This window comes from Staurois parvus, unplaced genomic scaffold (genome assembly GCF_062004578.1).
Source record: "Staurois parvus isolate SC_StPar_1 unplaced genomic scaffold, SC_StPar_1.0 ptg000334l, whole genome shotgun sequence".
Classification (NCBI taxonomy): domain Eukaryota; kingdom Metazoa; phylum Chordata; class Amphibia; order Anura; family Ranidae; genus Staurois; species Staurois parvus.
Genome location: NW_028318130.1, coordinates 3301151 through 3315854, shown reverse-complemented (window position 1 = coordinate 3315854; position 14704 = coordinate 3301151). Strand labels below are relative to the sequence as shown.

Genomic DNA, 14704 nt, shown 5'->3' with positions numbered 1-14704 from the left:
AAGTTTTGGGCAAGCATAAATAACCATATAGTCCACGTCTATTTAATAATACACAAGTATAGCACAGAGTAAAGTCAGACTTTGGGCAATGATGTAGAAAAGAGAGATGCATAAAAATAAATACTACTCTAATGGGTAATAAATTGCATATTGGTATTCTTGCAGCTAAAAAAAATAAATATAATGAAGCTTGGTTTATAGTGATTTGCTATCTGCAGTAAAGTGCTGGGTAGTTGAAATAAACAAGGCCACAACGAGGCTTAATGGATTTTGTGAACGTTGCCTTTATGTACTGCTTTTCTACAGCACCAGCATGGTAGAGGAAAGTGTTTTAGCAAGTTGCTATAAAGACTACCTCTGAAGAAACTTATTTTCTCTAATGTCCCTTGATGTACTACACTTCAATGTAAAATAAAAATAGAAAAGATGTTTGGCATTGCACAAGTTTCACTTTCCATAAATCTAATTAAAGAGCAAGCTACATAAATTTTAAAGAGGCCAATATGACATAAATGAAGATTGATTTAATTGTGTCACACCTTCCCTTACTCAGTATCCACTTTCCATATTATTCCATCTCTTGTGATATATTTGTGGATATTCATCATTCAATCTCAATTAACCATGGGTATTAGTGTCTAAACAGAACTGTACATCTGCTTTTGCTAATTACTTAGTATCAGTTTTTAATTTCCCTTGTGATAGTTCATTCAGTGAAACCATGGGGAAAGCAATGGTTGTGTGCAAACCACAGCAATCTGGCAACCAATCAGATTTAAGACTGCTTCAATCAGGTAAAAGATGAATTTTGACTTGTTCCATGTTGACATTTGTTGTACTACATACAGTAATTTACTTATTTTTGCATATGTTATCATAGAGCATTTTCTATATAAAACAACAGAAAGGCTGTCAACTATTCAGAGTTGCTCCAAAGTAAAAAAAATACCACTTAGTGACCAGGGTCAGGTGATTATGCCTAATTTTGCTTCATGTCTTAGAACAAAGGAGTTTCCCACTTTGCCAAATAAAATAAGTGTCTCTGTGAAACTTTAACTTGAAGAAGTGCAAAACTCCTCCATGGCAATTATTCTTAAAATATGATACGTGTAAGTATAACATTTGTCCAACACTAGAATCCTTAAAAGTGTATTTTATTCCTGCTTTGTTATCTCCTTGCACATCATCACACAGTGTGCTTTCTATACTTTTATTTCTACTTACTCAAAAGGCTCACTGGGATCTGTTCTCTGTAGCTCTGGAGGAATTGGGATTCGTTTATAGTACATCTCCCAGTCAAAGGCTCCTCTCATGGCATCTCCTGCTTGAGCTTCATATCCAAAGTGATTGTGGTCAATGACATCTATCATGGGACACACAATTGTTTTGTGGTTCAAAGCAATCTGATCTGAAAAATGAAAGCACAGAATACAGGAAGATATGTTTAGTCCACTCATTTATCATATTATTGAAACTTGACTGCGGCGAATCTCCCAGGGATGAAATGATTGTCTTTTTTCCCTGAACTACTGAGGCTCCCCCAAAGCATTTTACTTTTTAAAGCAGATTTGAACTGCTATCTAATGCCAAGCCTCATGCAGCTGGACAGTGATTAAAGACAATTATAGTTTTTTTTTAGGGGAGCAGTGTCCCAGGGAGAGCAACAGAAGCCCAGCCACTTATATCTCTGTCATTCAGCTGCGGCAAGCTGCCCTCAATCTGTCACTTGAAGAGACAAGCACTGCTGTCTAAAATACTCTCAAAACAGCTTGTGAAGGATGCTGTGCTTTGGAATTATCTTTCTAGGTTTGTGCTGAAGTGCTTATTTCTTGTAAGCATGCTAAGCATTAGAATGCACCTACATTTTTTCACTTTCTGATCATTTCTTTTCATTTCTTTTTTAACCCGTGAAAAATATTTAATATTACCTAATACACTTGACTGTTTCAGACAGCTGGCTATGGTATGTGAATAAACCAGGTCATTCATATTACAATCTGATTGCACACTTGGAGTCTATTTATTTTATTTATTTATTACAGGTACTTATATAGCGCCATCAATTTACGCAGCGCTTATAATGTTTATAAAACATTCCTTGGATGAAATGCCATGCACATTTGTGCAGGATGGGAAAATGTTCCCTCTGTTTTCTGTAATAGATTAATTCCTGTTTGTCAGCTCCATTTAATGACCAAAGTGTGGCATAGTGTTTGAATTACCTCAATGGGAAAATATATTGCATTTTGGCTACTAGAGGGAGCTAACCATTATAGGAATTAATCCATTATAAAAAATATTGGGAAAATTTATCCAGGCTGCACGTTCATGCAAAAGAATGTTCTATGAACAGGCCCCTTACTGTACAATCTCTTTTGTATTTACCAACAATTTTGTAGTGGCATACCAAAGCAAATTATTCAATTCACAGTAAGTAAACTATATTGGTAATGTTCAAATAGTGCCACTCAATCCCTCTACCAATAACAACATTTAGGCAAACCACAAAACATTATATACATGGATAAAAAAATAGCCAGCGTGCTGTGAAATGTATAAAACAATGCTTGCATATTCCAATATTTCTAGATGTTAAAAAGTGATACACAAAACAATTAAAATATAGTCCATTATGTTTTTATTATAAAATGTTTGTGAACATATCTAGTGCAAAGATTTAAAGATAGTGACTTCCAAGTGCTCCACCAACTCCCATCCTATATGCTCACCTGGAATAATGGACCTATGTAGGAAAATAGGCCTTTATGCAACTTCCCCTTTAAGCTGAGGTTTATTTGACTTGCTCCCAGGATTCAGGACACCACATCCAGATCTTCAACTCAAATTTGTAACCTCCACCTCCTTCCAGTAGAAGACTGCAGCTTGTGGTAAGTGAGTATATGTAATAAAGTATAATTTTTATGAAACAGTAAGCACAATGAAAGCGTTGCTTACATTTTTGAACCACAAACTGCAGTCTTCTGCTCAAAGGAGGTGGAGGTTACAAATTTGAGTTAAAGATCTGGATGTAGTGTCTTGACTCCTGGGAACAAGTCAAGTAAACCCATTAAAGGGGAAGACACATAAAGACCTGTTTTCCCACATAGGTCCATTATTCCAGGTGAGCGTATAGGGTGAGAGGTAATGGACCATTTGGAAGTCACTATCTTTGGATCTTTGCACCGGATCTGCTCACAAACACGTAATGTAATAACAACAACATGGCGGACTATATTTTTATTGTTTTGCATTATATCGCTTTTTGACATCCAAAACTATTGGTATGTAAGATTATTGGGTTGATACTGGTGTGATATTTTATATATTTTCTAGCATGCTGGTTATTTTTTATTCATTTACATAATGTTTTGTGGTTTGCTCAAATGTCGTGACCCACAATAAATGCTTAGTGACCCCCGCTCAAGTGCATAAGGTCCAATGAATTGGATGCCCCTGACTAGAAAGGGTGCAGCCTGGGGAAAGATTTTGTCCAGATCCAAAGCATGCTGAAAAATTGAAAGTGATAGCACGGCCACTGCAAACCTCACCAGACATGAGTGGTTAGCAGGTAAAAGCGCCTCAGCTCGATTCATCCAAGTCATGCCCCAATATTTTTCCCCAGGGGTGGAGAGAAGCATGTGGGGGCATGGCTTGGATGAAATGAGCTGAGGCTGCTTTTAAATGTTGTTATTTGCAGGGGGATTGCACAACATTATTTGAACATTAACCACTTGCTTGACTGTGGGAACAGGTGTCAGCTCAAACTGCATTCAACAAAAATTATTTCAAATTTGAAGTGGGATTATACTTGTGGTAATTGAACAGAGGGTCATTTTCACTGTTTTGAAGTAAACTTTAATATGTAGCTGGCTTAGGTAAAAAGAATCCATGCATTAAATAAGCAGTTGGCAAGAATGACCATAGACGGATAAATATTTTTTCAAGATGAGAGCTTCCTGTTCTTATGGGTATTATTGGGATTCATCACATCCTTCCCAGTGTGTTCAGAATTGCATATCAGATTGGATATCCTTATATTGTTTTTTATGTTCTTTATTCCCCTGCAAAATCAAGATTTTGAAATGGTGGACACCAACAGAAATTATGTATTACAATGATCAACTAAGGCAAAAACAAAACAAAACAGAAGACAGCAAGGTGCACTTGCCTATAGCAATCAATCAAACCCACATTTATTATTAAAGGAATCCTGCGCTGAGGCTGCCATTCCTGACTGGTTCCTAATAGTACTAGCTGATCTCAGTCACTGACCTGGAACCAACATTGAAATTAGAAAGCCAAAATGCAGCAGGAACCACAGATCTCCATTTCTGTTCCAGTTCAGGACTATAAAAATTATTGAAGTAAATATTGGATCAGCACAACAGCCAGGCAACTAGCATTATCAGAAAGGCAGCAAAAGAAGCCTCCCTTTACAGGCTTGCATTAAAGTGCATGCATTGCTAAAATATTTTTTCACATTTGGGAGCGGAAAACCCCTTGTCAGTTACCTCTTTTTTCTATCTGTAGCCCACTAGGGTGTCCCTATTGGAGGATTTCCCCTCACTTATTCTTCTAACAACAATTTTGGATGTTCTATCACGCTGGTCACCAAGACAAATAGGGTGAATCTACCTTGTAACCCACCTCCCGGGTCCCATGTAATACAGTCACACCTTATATTTAGATTGCCTGGTAGAATGCTGTTTTTCTGACTGCAGCAATGCTGATGACAGGCAGGTAATTAGTACTGAGCATCCTGAAAGTCTGAAAGTGGTGTGCACTGCTGATTTTATCCACATAGTTTGCCAGCGGACAGCAACCCTAGTATACACAGTACTAAAGATGCAGTCTGCAGGGTGGTCAGAGCTAAAGATACAGTAAGTTAGCTTGCATGGGATACCTGCCTTCTCAGGGCCCCATGAAAGCTACCAAGGCAATAATTCTTGCACTAGTAACAAGTAACAAGTGCAGCAACTACCCCAAATACAGAGGCACACCCACATAACATTGAAACGTTAAATACACAATAAACTGTTCTATTTCTGCAGCATTTCAAACAGCATAAATAACAGTAACTGTCCTTAAGTATTTCATCATATTTGAAACTGCCATTGTATTCTTGTCCCTGATCATATAAAATTATATTTATTTAAAATAATATGCATTGATGTATTTTATAAAATGCCACTTCTTGTTCACATTTTACTCTTCGTTTGTAACAAATGGTTCTTTTTGTTTGCAGCAGTTTATTTTTTCACTTCCTGCCCTTTGTGCTATGAAAATGTGAGCTGCAATTCAGCACAGTGGTCAATATTCCATTGACTATTATGAAGCTAGTTGTTACAGCCTTTAACTTTTGGTTGAGGGGCTATTTTCAACAAAGGCTGGTCTCATTGGAAAAATAAGAGGCATAAAAGGTGTATAAAAAAATGACATTACTTTTATGTATGTTCTTGAAATCTAATGTAAAGTAAATGTAAAGAAATAAAAGGCAGTTCAAATTTTTATAAAATAGCCATTATCTGTTTTACTGCTATAATTACAAGTAACAAATAAATGCAATTTCCAATGTGCTGACATTGGAAATTGCATTTATTCTAGTATAGCACATTCTAACAATTGAGATATCTAACTATTAAGGCTGTTGTTAAGGCGATGACTGGCATTTTAATGACCGTATTTATAAAATTGCAACTTCAAGTTTCACCAAGACAGTACTAATCAAACATTTTTTACAATACATCCATATCTCTTTGTAATTTAAAAACTTCAGTAATGCATGGTACTTTCAAGACATTATATTACATGAGGTAACATCGTAAGTTTAGAATTCTTATCTAATACAGCCTTTTTGTCTACAGAATACAAAAAGCCTTTCATATTTTCATATTGGCCTAGGAAAAGTTATACAAAGGAAAAACCCATTTTGAAAAGAAAATAGCAGAGAGACTCGCTACTGTACAATTAGGTCATCCTGTAGTGTAAGTCTCCAGTGATTTCAAGTCTCCAGTGATTTTAATGTCTCCATTATTATGCAAATATTTGTCAAATCTGCTATCTGCATTAAGTCTTTGAATGCTCTCATTTATCCCGCTCATGGTATAGCTAGTAGCTATGTAAGGCTACCCCTAAAGGAGCCACTGGATTTTAGGCCTATTTTCCCCTCACAGCACCCAAAGCCAGGCAAAATACATTTTGACACACTTCCAGATGGCTCAATAAGCAGTCTAGGGTTTTGTTGTTTTGGTGTTTATTTTAGGAATGATGAACTTGGATGGGGAATGGGGTGCATGTAATAATCCAAACTGAAGAAACACTCTAGAACTATATACAAACAGCTGAGGACCTGCTAAGTTGCTGCCTGCTCGAATTTCAAGATGTAAGAAGGCAAAGCTGTGGGATTAAAAATGCAGAACAAAAAGAATAACAGTTCCAAGAAAGTTGTATCAGCAATTGACTGGATTGCATTACACCTGGCTGCTCTAGTGCCAAAGTTAGAGAATTAGTGTGTTGCTGGCTGTCTTGCACTGTACTTGAGCTACACTCTGTCACAGACATGTGAGGTATTGTACTCCACTGCCCTCTCCTCCCCTTAGGGGTGATGGCTGCTTTTCGACTCACTCAGTCCCTTTGGAAATTTCCAGGCTCCAGAATAGCTGCTGTCATGGCCCCTTCTGGATAGGCTGTTTCTGGCTTGGCTGAAGTTCTGCAGGTGGGCTCCACTGAGACTTGAGCTGGGTAAGTCCTGGAGCTCTCCTGTTCCTTTTCTCTCTTTCTCCTTCCCAGCCCAAGAGCAGAGCCACACAGCACAGGGGTCCCTCCCAGATGACTGGGTCCTGGACTCTGCTTCCAGACTTCCAGGTGTCAAAATATTTATGGGTTTGTTCCCCACCTTCTGGGTCTGCCTCTTCAGGGATTGCTGGTCCCGTGATTATTAAGGCTGCAGCTTCTGTCACTCCGCCCACTATGTTCTGTAAACATCCAGTGAGTTTCAGAATGCAGAGGAGGTAAGAGAGCCACAGCCTGTCCGCTGCCTATAGAGGAGCTAAACTAAATTTGCCTACATTCTAGCATCCTAATGGGTGCTACAGCTACAGTATATGGTGGTGACAAAACAACCGCTCATCAAATGTGTGGCCCTGCATAGAAGTAAGGGGAAACTCTGCAGTCTTTCTGCAGCTTAAAAAAGCACCCTTTACTAGAAAGGATGATATTGTAATCACCTTTGTAAATGGAATGTGGTACCTATATGATTGTGCAGTGCCTGATAAAGGGATCCTGACATCATGACGCACAACTGACTGATAAGATGAAAATAATATACATTTTTTTTTTCATTTTGGATAGAGTAAGGGAGGGTTATAACCCCTTCCAGATTTTGGACATGTGCATCCATTGGGAAGATTTCCCTTCACTTCCTGTTACATATCTAAAACAGGAAGTGAGAGGAAATTCCTCCAAAACAAGGGAATCCCTGGTGGACACCAGGATCAGCAGAACTAGTTTCCCCATTAGAAAATGTCCCCTATTCTGTGGACAACCTAAAATTTTAGATTTTTTTTCACTTTAACTCTTGGTGGTAACGGTAACTAGGACATATAGATGAAGGCTCAGACTGAAATTCAAACCTGACAATGGTTTTAATCCTTCTACACTGGAATGCATGCATAGGCAAGTAATACATGCATCTATAGTCCTCGTATAGCATCAAGTACATTTTTTGCATATCAGTTAAGCTCTCTGAGTCTTTTAAAATATTTTAAAATAAGCATGCAAGGCAGATAATGAGCTGCCTGGAGGGATCATAAAGCTAAACTGCAAGCAGATACAAAAACACAGCATGGGGTTACTGTGTTGGGAAGGCATGTTCGTGCACCGTAATGTACATGTATGTTGGGTGCCTGCTCTGGGTATAGGAGCACGCTGCTCCACCGGACACAGCAGATTGTGGATTCTAGTACTGGGGGCCCAGTGATTGTGTTGTCACATAGCGATCACAATGTCAGCAATGCTGTTATGAATGAATCACAGCTAGCACATGATACCTGGGCCAATCACAGCACCCTGTACCATGTGATTAGCTGTTGCCAATCACAGCTCACTAGTGAACACAGTTGTCATGAATGGTTAACCTATTTATGACAGCTGAAAACTTTGCTGTTACAATTATCTTAGCTGTAACAGCAAACAAAGTGTAAAAAAAAAACCCTGATCACCCCCTAAGAGTAGTGCAGTGACAATGGTGACACTGAACTACTCTGATGAAAGTATGTAAAAAAAAGTAAAAAAAAAATGATTTGACTTTTTTTTTATAATGCTGTTAGTGTCCCAGATCATATTAGTCATATGATGATACTGTACTACACTGGTGACATTATGTAAAAAATAATTGTAAAAACATTTCATTAAATTTTTTCATTTTCAAAAAAATTGTAGCACAAGATTTCAAAAGACTTTCGCCATGCCTCTTACTAAATACTTTCCAAAAATGGATAACTTGAGGCGAATTTGTACTGTCCTAGCATATTAGGGCCTTAAGAAATGAGTACAACAGAATTAATCAATTTTCAAATATATATACCATAGTTTGTAGCACTATAACTTTCACACAAACCAATTAATATACACTTATTGTTTTTTTTTTTTACCAAAGACATGTAGCAGAATATATTTTGACCTACATTAATGACAAAATTTGATTTTATTGGATATGTTTTATAACAGAAAGTAGAAAATATTGCTTTTTTTCCAAAATGTATGTTTTTTTTGCTTATATCACAAAAATTAAAACCAGTGGCAAGCAAATGCCACCAAAAGAAAGCTGTGAAAAAAATTATAAAAATTTCATTTGCTTAGTATTGCATGACTGCACAATTACCAGTTAAAGTAGCACAGTGCTGAACAACAAAAAATGTCCTGGTCATGAAGGGAGTAAGCTGAAGTTGCTCTCCAGTTTTAGTAAATCAACCCACATATATTCCAGTTCAAAAAATCATGCAACTGTTCCTGCAGCCTGTACAAAAGAAAAATAACTAGATGTCTGTAACTGAAATGATAAGATTGGTGTTAGCAGAAGCTCCTCTTATGAGCTGCTAAAGGGGGCTCTGGACAGAGACAATCTGCCAATTCAGTCGAATGATTCCTACTTTGCCCAAACCTTCCTCAATAACTCCACAGAACAGCTTCTTTGTGAGAATAGCAGGATGTACATAGAACCTGTAACCTGCAAGTTAATTTATTTTACATAGAACAAGCAAAAAAACCCCCAAAAACATAGCTGTCATGTCAGCCTTATGTTATGTCCTGCACAACAGAAGGTAGGCCAGCTCTCTGAACCAAAATGGCTCTACTGATTTGTGCAATGCTATCAGTCACATTATTATTATCCATTCAAAGAATGTGATGGGCTTCAGACCAGGTTATATTGCTAAACAATCAAAAAAAGAGGGTTTGTGAAAAGAGATTCACAGAAAAGCGGCTACATTATGAACAGACCGTGACACTCAGAAAATTTTCCAAAAATTATGCTTTATTACACAGATATAAATATGACATATGGGCGTTCGCCCTGGTTTACCATCACCTCAGTATGAGACAATAACACACAGACCTAAAACCATATAAAATGACATCAAGACCGGTCTAAATGTATGTACAACAGAAAAAGTGACTGCAAGAGTCTAATATCTCTGTAGTACAAACACATAGGTAAACACTTCCCTAAAGAGGTGTATCCAAAAATTATACCATAGGTATACCATAATATTAAATAATGAATTTACACCAATATCATAATGGTGAATCCCGAACAGGGAATCCAAAAATTATACTATGGATATACGTATATCACATGTATGAAATGCGGTAAGCACAATAAGCGCAAAGAGGGGAACAGTAAGCCTCAGGCCTGTTTGGAAAAAGACATAAATGTCACATATATGATGCAATACATTCCTGTGCCGGCACACGTGGTTGGGGCCCGTTCATCTGTTATGTGAACAGCTGTATCATAAAGCTCTTGAATGGAAATAAGCCCCATTTATTCCCAGGATGGGAGAAAAGGTGCAGATTGCAGCACTCTGCTTGAAATGGTGTCTTCACCACTGTATGTGGACTACACACCACCCTTTGTAGGAAAAACAAAACATATCCCAAGGAATCTTCTGCCTGTTGAGCTATATGCGGTATGTCCTGTATCCTATACAAAGCACCATAATGTCCCCATCCTGTAGTGAAACAAATAATGTGGGAAGTCACTGACAGAGCTTGCACTCAATAAGATATGTAGGTCATATTGATCACAGAGGACCGTATATCTAATGTCCTGTAACAATCCACTCACCACCTGTGCCGTGGATAAAGGGAATGAAAGGAAAGTCCTTCATGGATATTGCCAAACACGGCCACAGAGGCCCAGGAACCACCGCTGACATCCGCCGATATACCGCGGGTTCCAGCCCCCTCTCAGCGCCTGTACTGCTCACGCTTGCCTCATGGCATGTGAAGATGGCTTCCTCCTTATGGGTCAGCGTGCGTTCCACCTAGTGCGCATGACCGGAAGTGACGTATCTGACGTATGACGTCAACGCGTTTCGCCGATGGGCGTATCTCACTCAGCTTCGTCAGGACCAATGGGACAGCTGCATTTCAATATCCTATTTATAGTGGGTAAAGACCCACCCATTTATGCAAAAGAGGTGACCTGCAGTTGTTCCTAATGGAAGAAAACAAGGGGGGGGGCTAAATACTTAGCACAGCTACTGGTCTTAATTAAAATTAAAAAGGCAGGCGGCTGGAGTCCACAGGGAGGGGAGAGGCTTGATATTTTAACCAAAACATATATTAATCAAAGGTCATAAATTACATATACCAGTCTGTTGGGGCTTTTATCACACTTTAACCAGGAGATGGCGATATAAATCAAAGAATCATGAATTCCATCCACTGAATCGGGTTCTTAGAGTTGATGGCATTTCTCAGTTTTTCTTAATGGCTGGAATTGCGATAAACCTGTATATATTGGGAATATTAACGTAAATATGGATGACATTACGATATGAGTTTTTTATATAGCTCTAAATAATGCAAAAGGACTCACTGTCTGGTTATATGTCCCTTAATACCTTTCGTTCCTGAATAATAATCATACCATAGGATGGATGTAAAAAACTGGGGTATTTTTGTTATAATGACCCTCATGTGAATTTTCAGATTATACTGCCATCTTGTGGTATTTGTTGGTATCTTTTGATAATTGATATTGTCTCTCTAAGAACCCGATTCAGTGGATGGAATTCATGATTCTTTGATTTATATCGCCATCTCCTGGTTAAAGTGTGATAAAAGCCCCAACAGACTGGTATATGTAATTTATGACCTTTGATTAAAATATGTTTTGGTTAAAATATCAAGCCTCTCCCCTCCCTGTGGACTCCAGCCGCCTGCCTTTTTAATTTTAATTAAGACCAGTAGCTGTGCTAAGTATTTAGCCCCCCCCCTTGTTTTCTTCCATTAGGAACAACTGCAGGTCACCTCTTTTGCATAAATGGGTGGGTCTTTACCCACTATAAATAGGATATTGAAATGCAGCTGTCCCATTGGTCCTGACGAAGCTGAGTGAGATACGCCCATCGGCGAAACGCGTTGACGTCATACGTCAGATACGTCACTTCCGGTCATGCGCACTAGGTGGAACGCACGCTGACCCATAAGGAGGAAGCCATCTTCACATGCCATGAGGCAAGCGTGAGCAGTACAGGCGCTGAGAGGGGGCTGGAACCCGCGGTATATCGGCGGATGTCAGCGGTGGTTCCTGGGCCTCTGTGGCCGTGTTTGGCAATATCCATGAAGGACTTTCCTTTCATTCCCTTTATCCACGGCACAGGTGGTGAGTGGATTGTTACAGGACATTAGATATACGGTCCTCTGTGATCAATATGACCTACATATCTTATTGAGTGCAAGCTCTGTCAGTGACTTCCCACATTATTTGTTTCACTACAGGATGGGGACATTATGGTGCTTTGTATAGGATACAGGACATACCGCATATAGCTCAACAGGCAGAAGATTCCTTGGGATATGTTTTGTTTTTCCTACAAAGGGTGGTGTGTAGTCCACATACAGTGGTGAAGACACCATTTCAAGCAGAGTGCTGCAGTCTGCACCTTCTCTCCCATCATGGGAATAAATGGGGCTTATTTCCATTCAAGAGCTTTATGATACAGCTGTTCACATAACAGATGAACGGGCCCCAACCACGTGTGCCGGCACAGGAATGTATTGCATCATATATGTGACATTTATGTCTTTTTCCAAACAGGCCTGAGGCTTACTGTTCCCCTCTTTGCGCTTATTGTGCTTACCGCATTTCATACATGTGATATACGTATATCCATAGTATAATTTTTGGATTCCCTGTTCGGGATTCACCATTATGATATTGGTGTAAATTCATTATTTAATATTATGGTATACCTATGGTATAATTTTTGGATACACCTCTTTAGGGAAGTGTTTACCTACAGTATGTGTTTGTACTACAGAGATATTAGACTCTTGCAGTCACTTTTTCTGTTGTACATACATTTAGACCGGTCTTGATGTCATTTTATATGGTTTTAGGTCTGTGTGTTATTGTCTCATACTGAGGTGATGGTAAACCAGGGCGAACACCCATATGTCATATTTATATCTGTGTAATAAAGCATAATTTTTGGAAAATTTTCTGAGTGTCACGGTCTGTTCATAATGTAGCCGCTTTTCTGTGAATCTCTTTTCACAAACCCTCTTTTTTTGAATGTCTTTTTTGGCTACTGAATGGAAACCAAATATTGGGTGACACGATAACTTAATTAACAACCTCTTAATAACTATCTATAATATATATTGCTAAACAAACCTAGCTGTGTTTTTTTCAGGCAGAATTGTTCTGAGTGGCTGAAAAGTTTTACAAATCCTGTAGCGAGTAAAGTGCTCTTTGCATGTTTCAGCATGGTAGTAAATTATTTGCTTGTTTATTTAACTTTTATTATATTTTTCTTGGTTTCCATGCACACCAAGCTGGCCACTAAATTGACTGTAAAATGATTTTGAGCAAGCCATCTAACTAACTTGCATTTTAAAAACTGCTGATGTAACTGCTCAAGTACCCCTGACAGTATTATAGTCTGTTCCAACCAATGTCATCATGGTCCTTTAAAATAAAATAAAATCTATATAATCAAACAAGTGTAGTCCAATAAGTGGCTCCTTAACATAGTAAAAAATGCAATGAATTGAAGTTGGTCATCCAGTACTTTGTGCTCATAAATTTTCTAGGCCTTTTCCAGATGCATCTTAAAAGTTTGATTCTATTATGCCTGCTCTTGCTGATTTATGTAGGCCCTTGAATTGACTAAACAGATTAAGTTGAGGAAGTCTTAACATAATCCTTTTACCTGTATAATGTTGGTGTGTAAACAGAACATTTGCTTAATGGCTGCAGGGTCCAAGGAGTCACACAGAGATTTTATTATGTTCAGTAAATCTTTGTGAGTCTAAACTAACTGATAGACTTGGACTTAAATAGGAAGCTATAATGCACAATCATTTGGCTGCACTAATAGCAGGTTTATGTAACAAGTGTATGTGGATCCATCAACACATGCTGTGTATAATTGTCAACTATTGAGAACCTTGAAAATTAATAAATTAACTTATTTATTAAATTCATATAAACTGTAAAAAAAATAGGACTTTTTTTTAAAAGAAACTACAAATAAGTATTAATCACTGCTAAGCAAAACCTGGTCCATCATATTGTGAATACAGAGCATCTAATATCAACTTCTTACATGTACGTCGCTGGGTAGTTGTGCTGGGTTGTTATGCCTTCAGTAGGCATCACCCTGGTATCATCTTGTTGAGTTGACTGTCAGCTCTCTTGCCATGGACATTGAAGCAACTAACTGGCTGCTTGATTGATATTATAAGCAGTGAGGGGGGATGTCCCCTCCCGCCTCCTTCCTCAGCTTGCTCAAGCCCTCCCATCCTACCAGGAGACTCGATTAACCAGCCAGCACTTCTGCCAGATGATTGGAGAGCTGAACAAATCTGGTATTGGCTTTGATTGGCTCTCCGCTATGGGAACCCAGAAGTGATGTCAGGTCATCACTTCTGGTTTACTCTGATGCCCACGGCACCATTTTTAAAAAATCAAAAGCATTCAAAAACACAGATCTTGGTGTTTTGAATGCTTTTAAGGACAGAGGAGGGATTTTTGGGTCTTATAGACCCCAGATCCCTCCATAGAGAGTGCCTGTCACATGCCTATTACTATCACAAGTATGTTTACAGCCTTTGTGACAGCAAAAAAGTGATTTAAAAAATGTAAAGTAACAGTAAAGTAAGCAAAGCAAAAAAAAAAAATTAATTAATTAAAAAAAAAGTGCCCTTTCTTGCACGTGAAGGCGAATGCACACGTTGGACCTGCATGCATGAAAACAGCAAATGTCCCAAACATGTGAGGTATCGTCAGATCATGGGCAGTAATTTTAGCACTAGACCTGCTCTGTAAATCTAAAGTGGTAACCTGTAAAGGGTCGCCTATGGATAGTAAAATTAGTATGTTGCTGTTGCAATGGCATGTGCAATTTTAAAGCGTGACATGTTTGATATCTATTTACTTGCTCTAATATCAACTTTTATGTCTTACAAAAAA

At 38.4% G+C, this 14704-nt stretch overlaps 1 protein-coding gene across 1 annotated transcript in view; it reads right to left on the bottom strand.

Moving 5' to 3' along the window:
* Positions 1–14704, bottom strand: part of GALNTL6 (polypeptide N-acetylgalactosaminyltransferase like 6) — a 1522699-nt gene that overhangs the window by 416292 nt on the left and 1091703 nt on the right. The window contains exon 6 of the mRNA XM_089684035.1: positions 1225–1408. Within this exon, the coding sequence (XP_089540161.1) occupies positions 1225–1408 (184 nt within the window). The remainder of the gene's footprint in view (positions 1–1224; positions 1409–14704) is intronic.